Genomic DNA, 14,503 nt, shown 5'->3' with positions numbered 1-14,503 from the left:
AAAATTTTTCACTAAATTTAAAATTTTATTTGAAAGACAAGGAATTTCAAAAAATCACATTGTAAGTTCGAAATTTAAATATCCACTGTGTCCAATTCAAGAAAAGGGGAGAAGAAATCCAATTCACATACAAGATAAAGTTGAAAAAGAAATCGAGAAGTTGTTGACAGAAGGTCATATAACAAAACTCGATAAATGTACAAGTGATTGCTTTATCGCTCCGATTGTGATAACAGTGAAAAAAGACGATTCAATAAAATTGGCGATGGACGCGAAACCAATCAATAGACAATTGTTCAAAAACAAATATCAAATGCCGAACGTAGATGAACTCATCGATGGGGTGAGTCAAATTGTTACCGAAAACAAAAATAGTACGCTATATTTCACGGTGTTAGATTTGAAATATGCGTACAGTCAATTAAAATTGGCTGCTGATACAGCTAAACAATGCAATTTTACTATCGTTGGTTGGAAAGCAATCGAAACATACAGATTTCTGACAAGGTTCTATGGTTTAGCGGATATGCCAGCCGAATTTCAAAAGGCTATGGATAGAACTATCAATCACGCTAAAAACACGTTCTGTTTTCTGATGACATCCTTATTGTGTCGAAGGGAAATGAAAATGAACATGGAAATCTGGTGGAAGCAGTACTAAAGAAATTGGATGCGGAAAATTTGGCATTGAAGTTATCAAAGTGCGAATTTTTCAAACAAGAAGTGAATTGGTTAGGTCATCACCTCTCAGAAGCAGGAGAGTCAGACCTAAAATCACTAAAACCGAAGCGGTTGTAAATCTGAACCCGCTGAAATCGCTTAAGCAGTTAAGGTCATTTCTGGAAAGTACAAATCACTTAGCTAAATTTATACCTAACGCAGCAAGTCTGACTGAGAAATTGAGACCACTTCTTAAAGAAGAGAATCAAAAGAAAAAGTTAAAAAACATGAAACTCCCGGTAAAAAAGTTTGAGTGGGGGGATGAACACACGGTAGTATTTAATGCTATAAAAGAGGCTGTTGCAAATATCACAAAAGTATATTATTACGATGCTAACCGAGAAACACGAGTTAAATGTGACGCGAGCCATGATGGGCTAGGGGCTACATTGGAACAACAAAATGATGAAGGTATGTGGATTCCAATTTCATTCTCCTCCGATATCTGAATGCCCAAGAAAAAAATATTCAACAAATGAACTGGAGTTACTGGCAGTTGTTTGGGCAGTAGACAGATATAAACACTACCTTTTGAGAAAACCATTTATCAATGCAACAGATCATAAAGCGCTTACATCAGCGCTAGATGGTAACAAGTCGAATAAGACCTACCAATCTCGTTTGACCCTGTGGGTTGACCGGTTATTGCCATATCAGTTCAATATAGTTCACGTTCCGGGGAGGGACATGGGCATAGTTGATTATTTATCGCGTGATCTCTTCAATGATCCTTGGCCCGAATCAGAATTAGACGAAAACTTTGTAGTGGCGACAATTAACTCCTTTCATGAAGCATTAGACTGCATGATCAGTAGGCTGAAAGAAACTGGGTCGCTCGACCGGAACGAAAACGTTCTAGAATGTTCTAGAAGGAATGCAAAGAAACAGTCATCAAGCAATGGTTGCTATAGCAACCAAAACGGTCAAAAACGAACAAAGCTCGACTGGAACGAGAGAAAACAGTTTCCACGACTGCAAAAACAGCTAAACACAGCAGTTCAACATAAACCGATCACTTTTTTGTCAACACAACTCAACAAGCAGTCGTGCTCAAATAAATCGAAAATCGCAGAAAAATCAGTATCGGAAAATCGGAAGAAACAAAAACAGACTCAAGGAACGAGATGTCAGGAAACAGATCATACGATTGGTGGTCGGATACACCACAGGACTGGCGAAACGACGAGCGGGAAGAGAGTCTACTGGACCCAAAGTGGAACCGCTCAATGTCAAATGCAAACGAACTTTCGGAAGAGGAGGAGATCACAGAGACAGTACAGAGAACGAGAAAAATCATAAGAGGTGGCCGAAAAAATAGAAATAGCTCTGATAGTGAAACCCAACAGGCACCACGAGTGAAATGGCAGCTCGAACCAGATCAACAAAGAGAAGCAGATCAGAGACTACTTCCATTCTGGCAAATAATCGGAGGAGAAGGCAACATACAGGGAAATACCAAAAGAGAATTGGTGGCACACACAGAGGAGATCACGGACAGCCCAGAAAATGTACAAAGTTCAGCGATAACCAAACCAACCGCATCGGCGGAAAGAAAACTAAGTGAGGTGCAGGTAATCGAGATGGACTTGACGACTACAGAAGAGGCCGAGAGTGAAGAAGAAGTGTGTGCAATCGAACCACCGAAGACGTTGGGAAAATTAGAAATGCCGAAGCAGCAACGAGAGGAGACCCTGGACAATTTAGCGCTAACTGGAACACTGCCACATCTGACGTGGACTAGAACCCAGAGAAAGTCATTTTCTGGAGATTTTGCTGAAGGCAAGAATTTAAGCGACTTATTCTAAGTATAAAACGGAATGAATAGATAGACACGATCAAGAAGTATTTGGATAACATGAAAACATTAAAAGCAATCAACAAATATATATTCAAATGGCTGCATTAAGTATGATAAAAATTGCACGAAGTAAGTTCTAAAAAAATGTACCAGCCATCGTAGTAAGCAACTGAGCGAGCGCACAGAGAATACATAATTGTTGGATTCTTCATTCTGAAGTGTGAAAAGAATAGATTGTTGGGTCGTTTTATAGCAGTAAAATTGGAGGTGTTGCAGTTTTCATTTGCTCAATTTGACACTTAACATCAAATTTGCACATAAAATACAACACAATGCAGAATTTTTTATATTTTTTCTTCGTAATTTTCAATATTTGGTAACTTTTCGGTTTCAGTAAAACTGGACACGGAGTGGACTTGATGATGCAAAAGAGTTCCCTTTCCATAGGGGAGGAGGGGGTGGCCGCCGCCAACGACTTGAACACCTCCGAACCCACCCAGTCCCCGAGAACCTCACGACTCTACACGTCTCACAAACCCGAATCGGACCTCATCGATTTTCAGGTTTTTTTTTAATGAAAACAGCTTTTTTTAAAACTTTTTCTAACTTTGAACTTAATTTCCGTTAAAACTACTTTTGCGATGGCATAAAAAACGAGAAAATATTTTTTTTCCAGAGAAATAACAGATTAAATGTTGAACTGCAAGTTGATATCGTATAATTGTAGCCCCATTGTATAAATTCGCGCAGGTTCGCCGACCCTTCGCATTTTGTGTGTTCCAACATCACGCAGGATTAGTTCTCTCGGCCGGCCTCGTTTTCGACCCAATGGAGCAAACAAGGAAAACGGAAGAAGAAGCCGAACCTCCAAACGAAGCCGACGAGGACGACGTTGATTTCGGCGACAGCGACTCCGAACACCTGGAAGACGTCGACGGTAAAAATGAAAAGAAAGATGAAACGAACGAAACAGACAAGGAAAAAGCCGAGCGAATAGATGTGAATAAAAAAATCGATAAAACCGAGCTTAAAAACGCCAAAAAGAACAACGAGGAATCAGTTACGGAGGACCAAAGTGTTCAAGTAATGAACAGCTTCGCTCAGACGCGTCGCGAAAGTTCCACACAAACCGAACCTCAAGATTTAGAAATTGCTGATCAAAGTAAAAAAATTGATGATCGCAAAGCTTCCCGTAGAGCAAGTGGCGCGACGCCGAAGGAGCGTGGTGCAGATAGAAAGAGAAGCTACGAGGTTGGTGGTGCGGCGGAGCTTAACGGTGAATCCGGAAACAACCCCGCGAAACGTCGTCAGAGCACTAAAGACACAGAAGGTACAAGTGCGATAGTGGTTGAAAGCTCGGCACCGCGTCGCGAGAGTAGCCAAAGGCCGGAGGAGCGTAGCGGTCAGATAGTTGAAAGCGCGGCTGGAAATCAACCAAAAGATGGCGAAAAAAATGAAGGCGAAGAGAGTTCCGATGACGAGGATGATGTAATCTATGAATACGAGACATACGATTCTGAATCGATAGAGGACGAATAACAAAAAAAAAGTTGTTAAAAAATAAGTACGAAGTTAGTTACTTAACTTAGAAGCAACATAAATTATTAAACCACGTTTTAAAAAAAATTTTCGACATATAAATCGCATACTTTGCATTTGAAAACGGGATGGAATTGATACGATGATATGGAGGGGGGTACCGTGTAAAGATCCGAAATGTCAAACATCCGAAAAACCAAAAATGCTGCAAACATCCGAAAAACATACTAGGGCAAACATTTTGCCGTTTGCTTAACACATGCTGTAGTTGTCGAATGAAGGCGGATCGCCGCAATCGCGTCAACATGTTGCGAGCGCTTCCACCGGCGACCGTAAAATGAGAATCGGCTAAATTGGAATCGGATAATTGTGAATTTCTTGCGTCATATTATTACACAATTATTACAACTGAAATTCTTAGTTTTGGTGACTTATTAAGGTTTTTTTAAGGAGCTCTACGAAAGTTTCGTTTATATGTGGCAAATACAGTGTGCTATCAACTTTATTATTGGCGTGTATGTGTCTATATATGCTTTCTATCATCCGTACCTTTTTTTGTCAAAAATAGGAAAACGATGTAAGATACGGATACCCGCACTGACAGAAATGGTTTCCGGTCGATTTAAATTGATTTTAAATCGATTTAAAATCGGTCAAAATCGATTAACCATGTACGAACTTAAATGGATTTTAAATAGATTTGAATTGATCTTTTTGAAAATTTTAAATCGATTTAAGTGTCTAAAAAATCAATTTAAATCGATTTAAAATCAATTTGGATCGATTTCATTTAGGTCAGATTTATGATCCATTCAAATCAATTTAAAATCGACTGGAATCAATTTTTTAGCGTTGAAATTAAATCGATTTAAAATCGATCCAAATCGATCTGGGTTTTTATTTTCGATTAACTTACTTTTTTCCAATTAAATCGATTTCAATTAAATCTGCATACTTTTTCATACTAAAATAGATCGAAATCCATTTTTGTCAGTGCGGGTAACTTTTGGATTTACGGTTGAATTAGTGTTGTTTTTTTCAATCAACACAGCCCAGGTCAACTACCTGAGTCAAGTAAAAAAAATCTTTATCTGCAGTAGTTTTCGGTTTTCTTTTGAGTTTTTGAAAATAGTTTGTTTGTTATGCTTTGTGCAATTCAGGCAAGCTTTTAAAAATTTAAAAGCGCGAAAGGTAATTAAATTAAAACTTGAGCGCATATCATGTAAAATTGGTGAATGCCTATACCCAAAAATCAAAATCTTTCAAAACAGATTTGAGGCAAGCTAATTGATTTTAATAATTCCCTGTAACACTCCAATTTATAGCTTATTTTATTTTATTCAAGCTGTTAAGAAGGCGAAAGGGATCTAATTAACAATTGCCTTCCCTTTGGTACCTACTTAAGAATTGCCACCCCTATTGTTAGATTCTCAGTAAATTAGCGCTAGAGCTTTGTATTGGGGTTTCTAAATTTGCTGCAATCTGATTGGTCGAAAATGCGTTGTATTAATTTACTTAACAATATCCCCCTTTCGTAAAAAGGGGTTGGGTGATTATTAAGTAGATCCCAGCTATTCACATCCGAAATTAACTTTATTGTTAAAGCTTTCAAGAACCGGATTTTCGAGCGTGCGTTTGTTGTCCCAATTTTCGAAGAAAGTAAGGTCTGTTAATAATCGAAGGTCGTTTTATTTTCAATTCAGACCAATTTTACTTGAAATTTTCCGGCGTATGTCGATCGATCCTGCAATTAAGATTACCAACCGGACGTGTTCGGAGAAAGCGTCTGTGGAAGTTAAATTTTCCTGCAGGTAAATTTTTTATGCGCGGTGATTTACCCCGCACTCATAATCGTTCCATTCTGAATTGAGGCAAACAAAAATGTCTAATTAGTTTCGTATTCAACCCAGAGGTAAAAACTGATTGTTTGAGAAAGAAATAGTCCAAAATGGATAGTTTACCTAATTACCAGTTTGGGGGCAGTCGGAACATTGCAGCCAGTAGCGGATTTAGGGAGAATACGGACGCCCACCACAGAGTTTGGACCCGCTGCAGAACCAAAGGGTCCTCTTTGTACTATTTTGAGGTATCAATTTTTGGTTGACGGACCCTAAGTTTTTCTAAAGGCGCTTTTGGCGTCAAAATTTACTAATTTTGTTATGACGCGCTCGCCAAAAAACGCATTTTTTCGACAAAAAATTCCAGAAAGCGCTCAAAAGTTGGCGGAAAACATTTGGCCAAAACAGAGTCTTTTTATAGCTTTGGGAGAACTTTGGTCGATCTAAAAAAAATCAAAATTTTTAACAACTTTTTGAAAATCCCTCCCCCTCTTGATAAAATCCTAGATCCGTCTTTGGTTACAGCAATGCCCTGATACGAACAGCCTTGTTTTAGCATAGGTTCATATTTCAGCATGAAATTCAATAGAATCAATTCTAGTATATTTGTAATAATGTTCTTATCTTAGTTCAAAAAGCTTTCATGCAAGTTTTTTGCAGTTTTTTCGTAGTGTACTGATCTTAGTTCAAAAAGTTTTCATGCAAGTTTTTTGTAGTTTTTTTCCTGGTACTGTTATTGCTTTGAAATGCATCAATTGACGTTCGACTTCTTGTTTAATACTTTAATGCAAAAAATCTTGCGGCTTAAAATTTCCAGTTTCATAATAATCACAGTTTTTTCCTGATATTTGGATTTATCATGATTCTTCTGCACGAAAGTTTTGTGTCGGAAAAATTGGAACTGTTTTTCTTGAAGTCTGTTTCAATGGCACAAAAGCGTGTCAGTATTTCTGTTATGAAATGTGACCAGGTTTTTCTCACAAAATTTGCTCTATTTATTTTTTTTTATTTGTATTTATTATATTTATTTTTTTATTTATTTCTCTGTTGAACTTCTGTGTGGAGCGTGCAGTCTATTTGCTGCTTTCAAATAGCATGAAATTTTTTTCGCTAACTTAAAGCGCATTCATTTCTTCCCGCTCTTTTTTTTTCATTTTTGGCGTCATGCTATTCTTGTAAGATTTTAAAAAAATTTTGGCGTTTTTAGATTTTGTTTTACCACGTTTTTGCAGAGCGCTTTTTCTGCTTGGCAATTGAATTTTCCCTGCAAAATGAATATTCACAGTGTGATTTTTTTCTGTGGTGAAAAATAAAGTGTAATTTAAAGCATTAAATTAATTCCATTTTAAGGCGTCGACTCTCAATTTTTCCTAAAATTCTCAAATTTTTATAAAGTTTCGCCTCCTTTTGTAGCTTCAATAAAATTACGTCTGCATACCGGTTCACAGCAACCTAGTGAAATACTATATAAGAACAATAGAAGAACCAGGGTTTTGCTTACTAGTGCTGGCATCGATGTTTATTCAGATAATCTACTGAAAGAAGTTCTATGGTAGCTCCTGTAATTACCTAAATTGATTTAAAATAGCTTTAAACGGATATTTATGCTAGATTTTGTTGCATACGTAATTCATTTAAATTGATTTATTGAAAGCAGTGAAATTTATCAAAAGTTCAAGAAAATGATCTCGTTTCGAAGCTTGAGCAACATTTCGCACTCAAAAAAATTCTCCATCAGAGCTACAGAGGGCAAGAGTCACTCTAGGAGAAATTTTACCGCAGATTTTTGAGCTTAAGGAATCCTTTTTGAAGCTTGCAACTCGGGCTCAAGCGATGATGAAAAGTAATATCCTGCAAAATTTCGTCAAAAGTTATTATCGTTATCAGTGTTTTAGGTTAGTCGAATGAGCATATCATTGAAAGACTCAATTTATAACATTTTTTTTCAGGCCAAACGTTAACACAACAAATCGATTGAAAGGCATGCGTTATTTTTTTGTGTTATTTGATTTTAACCTGAATATAATCTGTATAAAATATACCTACAAAAAATCGATTAAATGTGATGTAAATCAATTTTAATGTTATTAAAATTCGTTAGAACTTGAAACCAAAATATTTGCCAAAAATGGATCTAAAACAATGTGGAATCCATTGAAATTAATTTTTAAGCTGAATTTTTGTTTCAAATTCATTAGATTGCAATTCCATTAAACGTATATCGAATAAATATAAAATATGCGACATCTACAGTGGTAGGTTTAGGGAGAGGGGATCGTAAATCCAAAACTACTACTAGCTTTCCAAAAAAAACTCTGAAACAACATACATTTCTATTATTATGGCTTGGCGAAATAGTTTTCTCCTAACATTTTCTCATAGTCAAAAAGTGTGAGGCCTAACCGTGAGATTAATCCATTGAGACTAGAACTCACTTAATCATAAGGCCCAGGAAAAAACTTTAGCTAAATGGTTGAGCTTCTGATGCAAACAAATTTTTGATCTTATGCATGCAAAAACCTTGTTTTCTTAAGTTTTTTGTGGAAAAAAAATTATAGATGAAAATAATGAATATACAATGAATATCGGTATCAAATATTAAGTATGGTAGTTTGAGTCGTATAGACAATGAACATTGCAACTTAGCTTGTCTCGCGTCAAATTCGAATGATTTTGATTGCGAGATAATTCTTCGCGCTGGATCAATTTAGGCTAACGATGTCAGTATAAAACATTTATTGCCAATAAAGTGCACAGTGCTGGATTTTACTGAGAATACAGTGCTGATTTAAATTAACCGGACAAAATATACAAACTTGAACTTTCAAACGCATTTTTCTCAAATTGGGTTAGGATTAGACAAAAAATGAAGAGAACAAAACTTAAAAAAGAAGAGGGTTAGAAGAGGTTAGAAGAGAACAAAGCCTAAAATTTCACCAGAATTAATATTGTGCAATTTTTTCTCCAAATTTCTCAACCAAAATTTTACCTTAAAAATGAGTCATTTTGGATTTTTTCAATTAATCAAAAATTACGCTGAGACTACTTTGTTAATTGATGATAAATATATATCACAAGAAGCCTCTTACACAGCCCAACAAAGTTAGACGAGTTAAATCTCCAAAAACCTGAATAAGAGAAATTATTTTTGCGTGATAGTTAAGAAATGTGATTTTTACTATATAAAACCCAAAATTTTTGGAGATTCAATTTTTCTGGAATTTTGTTGGGCTGTGTAAGAAGCTTCTTGTGACATATATTTATCATCAATTAACAAAGCAGTTTCAGCGTAATTGTTGATTAATGGAAAAAAGCCAAAATGACTTATTTTTGGGGTAAAATTTTGGCTGAGAAATTTATAGAAAAAATTGCACCATATTATTTATGGTGAAAATCTAAGCAATTTTTGTTCTCTTCATTTTTGTCTAATTTCAACCCAATTTGAGAAAAACGCGTTTGAAATTTCAAATTTTATTTGTTTCGTCCGGTAAATTTAGATCAGCACTGTATACAGGTTGGATTTTTTGAGAGTGAACTCAAGTGGTTTGTATCTTCATTGGGGCATCATTTTTTCTTTTTCTTTGTAAAAATATTTTCTTCACACTTAGTGTAAGTTACAAGTTGATTTATTTTGCACCGACTAGCCAAACAATTAATTCAAGAAAGCAGCCCCTACCCCGACTTGCACGGGCTGGAAGCGAACACAGATTGCTGGGTAAAACGTGACCAGGTGCTCTAATGTCACGGACTGAACTTTGACCGCGGCATAAGGAGGGATTTTTTTTGCCTGCTGATAATCTGCCTATTTTTACGGTTTTACGTTTGTCCAATATTTAGTGTTTCTTATCTTGATTCTGATTAGTTGATACAGCTTTTGTCACTTACAAACTTCTTAATACTGTCTAACCTTAAAGACTTTTCTGGGTAAAATGTCGAAATATGTTTGGAAAAACCACCCGAGAAAAAATGTTTCAAAAACTTTTTTGCCGTTCAAAAACGAAAGCATCAATAATCTATTTTCTAAATCAGATCTTTTTCATTTTCTATTATGTACAATATTTTACAGATTCATCTTACATAGGCTTCAAAAGGCAAGAAAATCGCATGCAAATCAGATTTCAGTGTTTTTTTTATTCTGGAAGCTGCCCTGATAACAAGAATTTTCCACCAGCGATTATTTATTGATTTTTGGATCAAGTTGTGAACGTTGATAAATAAATTTCTTCAATAGTTTGAACCATGTATTTCTATTCAAGTTCAATTTAGGAACGTTCAAAACTTGATAGTTAGGTATAATAAAATTCAATCATGATATTTTTATATTTCATTTGTAATCAAATGCTAAATTAATTGTTCATACTTTTTGATTGACTTTGTCCAATTCAATCCTGGTGTAGTCGAATGGAAGAGTGTTGGGGGGATGGAGCGTTGATTGATGTTGATTCTGGGGTCAAGTTAAGGTGCTGGCTGGGCATTGAGAACCTGGATTCTGGCAGCCAGATATTCCGTCCTGAGGTCGTAAGTTCGGTTGATACCGAAGTCTACCTCTTTCGGGGGCTCATTTTCCGCCGCACTGAAATTAAAATAAAAAACTCTATTCCAAGCACCAACTCGTGATATTCAAAGTAGTGAAAGTAAAAGAATATTAATTATAGTCATCATGCCTACTTTCAGTAGCGTCTTTAGGGGGGATGGGCGGACGCTCCCCCCTCAGGGGTTTGACCCCCTGTCGACCCAAAGGGTCCTCGCTTTGTACCATTTGAGATATCCATTTTTGGCTGACTGATCTTAGAAATAGTTGTCAAGTTAGGGTCTTTATAGTGATTTGGGAGAGCTCAGAAAATCAATTTGGTCGACCTAAAAAAGTCGACAAAAATTTCTTTTTTTTTTGAAAATCTGCCCCCTCGAGAAATTCCTAGATCCGCGCCTGCCTACTTTTGCCAAAAAACTTACCGCCTTGATCCTTACAAAGCATTCATTGAATTCGATTTAGATTTCATCTTGAAATTTTTCGACTAGAATGCTACAATGGCTACTGACTTTTCATTTTGTCTTTTAAAAACTTTATCGATTGGTAAACCAAAAACCATTTCCGACAAGGAAAAGGGCAGTCGGAACATTCAGGTGTTCGCCAAGATACGATCAGTCTTTCTAGTATTAAATTATGAGGAACTAACGCGTTGTTTGCCTGGGATGCGGTCGACTTTATGCTGATAATTTTGGCGATTAGCACGATTGCTCCGACCACCAGTGCCGCCAGCAGAATGAGGGCGAGAATGATGATGGCCGCCAGCAGTATGGCCCCCTCGTGCACTGGAAGACCCAGCAGTCTATTGGCTAGGAAAAAAAAGTTAACTCATTTTTGATACTTTATTTCTTTTCAGTCGACTAAGTTTTTAGCAATTTCGCATATTTTTCATTTCATATAAGGACAAAATATCTGAAGAACTGTGATATAACTAAATTTGATTAGAAATTTCTGATTCCAAACATTTGAAAAAAAAATTAATTGTAACTTTTTTCAAGCTGATCTAACTGATCATAACATTTTCTGCCAAGTCTTCTAAGAACGGTAAGAAAAAAAGATCTCATGAACTATATACTCTTATGGTACCTAGTCGGTAATGAATTTCCATAGGGGCGGATATGGGGGGGGGGGCGCTTTTCACTCAAGGTTTCGATCCCATCACCAACCCCTTGGTATTTATTTATCACATCCATTTTGAGCCCACTAAAAATCTTCTAAAGGTGCCTTTGGAGCAAATATACTATTTTTGAAAAGGGAGCGCGCCGCGCCAAAAAATATTTCATCAAAATATTTCAAAAAATACCTAAAAAACGCTTTTGTTCGACCAGTTTTTTTTTAATTGCACCCAAAATAATGTCTTTAAAAGGTGCCTTTGGAGCAAATATACTATTTTTGAAAAGGGAGCGCGCCGCGCCAAAAAATATTTCATCAAAATATTTCAAAAAATACCTAAAAAACGCTTTTGTTCGACCAGTTTTTTTTTAATTGCACCCAAAATAATGTCTTTAAAAGGTTCTGGAACAACTCAAAAAATCAAAACCAATTTGGTCGATCTGAAAAACAAGGGCAAAATAATCAAAATTTTTCAAAAATCCGCCCACCTCGCAAAAATCCTGGACACCACTCCCCTGAATATCCATCTTACCACTGAATATCCATCCAAGTTACTACTTGAGCGGTTGAGCAGTTGAGAAAGTGCAAATTTAATAGTTTTTTAAAAAAAAATCTGGAATCGTAAAATTTTAAATTTAAAAACTTTTAAAACAAAAACTGATAATAGTTAGTTAACTTCTTTAATAACCTAAGCTTAATTCGATGAAACAACGTGCTTTTTTTGTTTGCCTAAAATTGCTTTAAGATTGTGTGAAAAGACGGTTTCGAAGTGTTAATTAAATTCCGTTTGTTAAGCAACCGTATTTCAGAAAGTTAGTCGGAGACAATAGCATAGCTGTCATCCGAAGGTGACAGACACTCCGAAGGTTAAATACCGGTTAGCGCCAGACAGATGATTAAAATAGATAACACAACTCGAATTGAAACATGAACTAAATTTAGATACTATGACATTTCCCTCCTTGTAATAAATAATACTCAATTCCAATATCCAACGTATCTATGTTAGCAGTAAACAAAAGGGTTAATAACAAAGTTTTTCAAATCAACTACAGTTTTGTTAGAACACAAATTCTTGAGTTTTAGCTGTTATGCAGCATGCCCTCTCCCTGGACTTCCCCATTTCTTAGCAAAGTTTTATAGACTGTTCGAACTCAATTTTTCCTTTTTCTTTTCTTCATTCCTTTCCTTCGACTGTTCCGGCTTTGTCCGTTTTTCTAATGTTGTCAATCATGACCCCCCCCCCATCTTGGTCACTGCTGTCCGTTTTCTGCCCGACCGTCTTGAGCTTGTGTCGTCAAGTGAGCTAGCCGAGTCCTGGCTTGAATAGGAAACAAGTCGTTGTTTCCGGCCCCGTTTCTTTCCCCCGGTTACTGTGATCTGCTCTGGTTCGCGCTCCGTTTCTTGTGGTTCGGGTCCTTCGGTATTCGTTCTTCCCTGGTCATTCCCGATTCCTGTTTCGCCGCCTGTTAACGTATCTTCCTTTTCCGTCTCCTTATTGCTGGTACGAACTCCGATGACTTCTAGTTGCACTGGTCCCCCACTAGATGTTCCTTGTCCATCTTCCCCATTGTTGTCTTGACCGCTTGTTTGTTTCGCCCCTCGTTTGGATGTGCTCAACGGTAAATAGTCGTCCGATTCGGAGTCTGAATTTTCTGCTGATTCCAAAATTTGGAATTTCGATCCCTTTCCCGTGATGGTGTGATGACTTCCCTTGGTGCCTTTTGAGGTTCCTGGCTGACTTCCACTCTGTTGTAGCTTACGTTTCAGATCCCACGGCGTTGGTGGTGCAGGTAGCTCTCCTCCCGGCATCCGCTTTTTCGGAATTTTCGCTTTCCTGAGCGCTACTCCTGATTTCCTAAGCACCGCACCATTACTCATTTTAATAGTGTGTTCAGTTTGATTAACTATTTTGGATTTTAATAGTCTATACCTATTCATATTACGCTCCCCGGTCCTCTGCATGACCACTGCCGGTGGTATCTCCACAGGGTCGTTTGATGACCGTGTTATTCCGGGCTCATTGTCCTGATTAGCTGCTTGTTCATCGTTTAATCTTAGCGGTCCCCGTCTGTTTTTCCGGTCGTATTCAGTGTCCGATCGGGTTCCCCAATTAGTGTCCATCGGCTTCGGCATCGTTTGAGCAATCGGGTCTCGTTCATCTAAACATTCATATTTCGATCGTATTACATTTTCCCAATTTAGATTTCGTAACGTAGGTTTTTTAGTCAAGTTTCTGAGAACCGTATTGGCTTCCCGGCCGTGGTGCGCTTCGAACGGTGTTATTTTAAGGGATGCATTTTTCACAAATCTTAGGGCTCCGAGGGCTCTTTCCACCATTCGATCCAAGGGTTCCGGCTTGTCTTCTTGTGCATACGTCAGCACTGAATTTTTGATGCTACCAATCGTGCGCTCGACACATCCTGTTGCCCTATGGTCATTAACTGGCGAAGTGAGGATTTCAATTCCTTGCTCATTGCAGAACGTTTTAACCTCCTTAGACATAAAGTTTGTTCCCTGGTCAACTCTAATTTGGCGCGGAACTCCATGGGCAGTTATGTACATTGTTAAAAATTTGATAATTTTATCCGAGCGGTTCGAATTACAGACCATAGCTGATGGCCATCGAGAAAACCGGTCCACCGCCACCAAAACATACTTCTTAGATTCCTTCAAATAGTTAATGGGTCCCCAAAAATCTAATTGGATTGATTCATTCGGTTCTTTTGGTTCAGGTATTTTCCCTATGTCATCCTTCGAACACATGTTTTTCAAGTTCTTACCCGCTAATGTGCATTCCGGACAATTCCCAGCAATAGTTGCTAAACTACGAAACATGTATGGGTACCAGATGTCCTTAGCCGCGTCGATCATACTGGATTTTCCGTGGTGATAGAAATGAAGTCTGTTTACCACCGCCGTCTGCAATGTATTCGGAATCACTAGCCTTTCGTCCATCCACAGGCA

General features: G+C 37.3%; 1 protein-coding gene across 1 annotated transcript in view; it reads right to left on the bottom strand.

Moving 5' to 3' along the window:
• Positions 1 to 9,894: 9,894 nt before the first annotated feature.
• Positions 9,895 to 14,503, bottom strand: part of LOC134854893 (uncharacterized) — a gene marked incomplete in the record, with an annotated part of 161,968 nt that continues 157,359 nt past the window's right edge. Inside the window, 2 exon segments of the mRNA XM_063871253.1 lie at positions 9,895 to 10,468; positions 11,073 to 11,232. Of these exon segments, the coding sequence (XP_063727323.1) occupies positions 10,351 to 10,468; positions 11,073 to 11,232 (278 nt within the window).

Source organism: Symsagittifera roscoffensis, chromosome 9, assembly GCF_963678635.1.
Source record: "Symsagittifera roscoffensis chromosome 9, txSymRosc1.1, whole genome shotgun sequence".
Classification (NCBI taxonomy): Eukaryota; Metazoa; Xenacoelomorpha; order Acoela; family Convolutidae; genus Symsagittifera; species Symsagittifera roscoffensis.
This window is presented reverse-complemented; position numbering and strand designations above follow the sequence as displayed.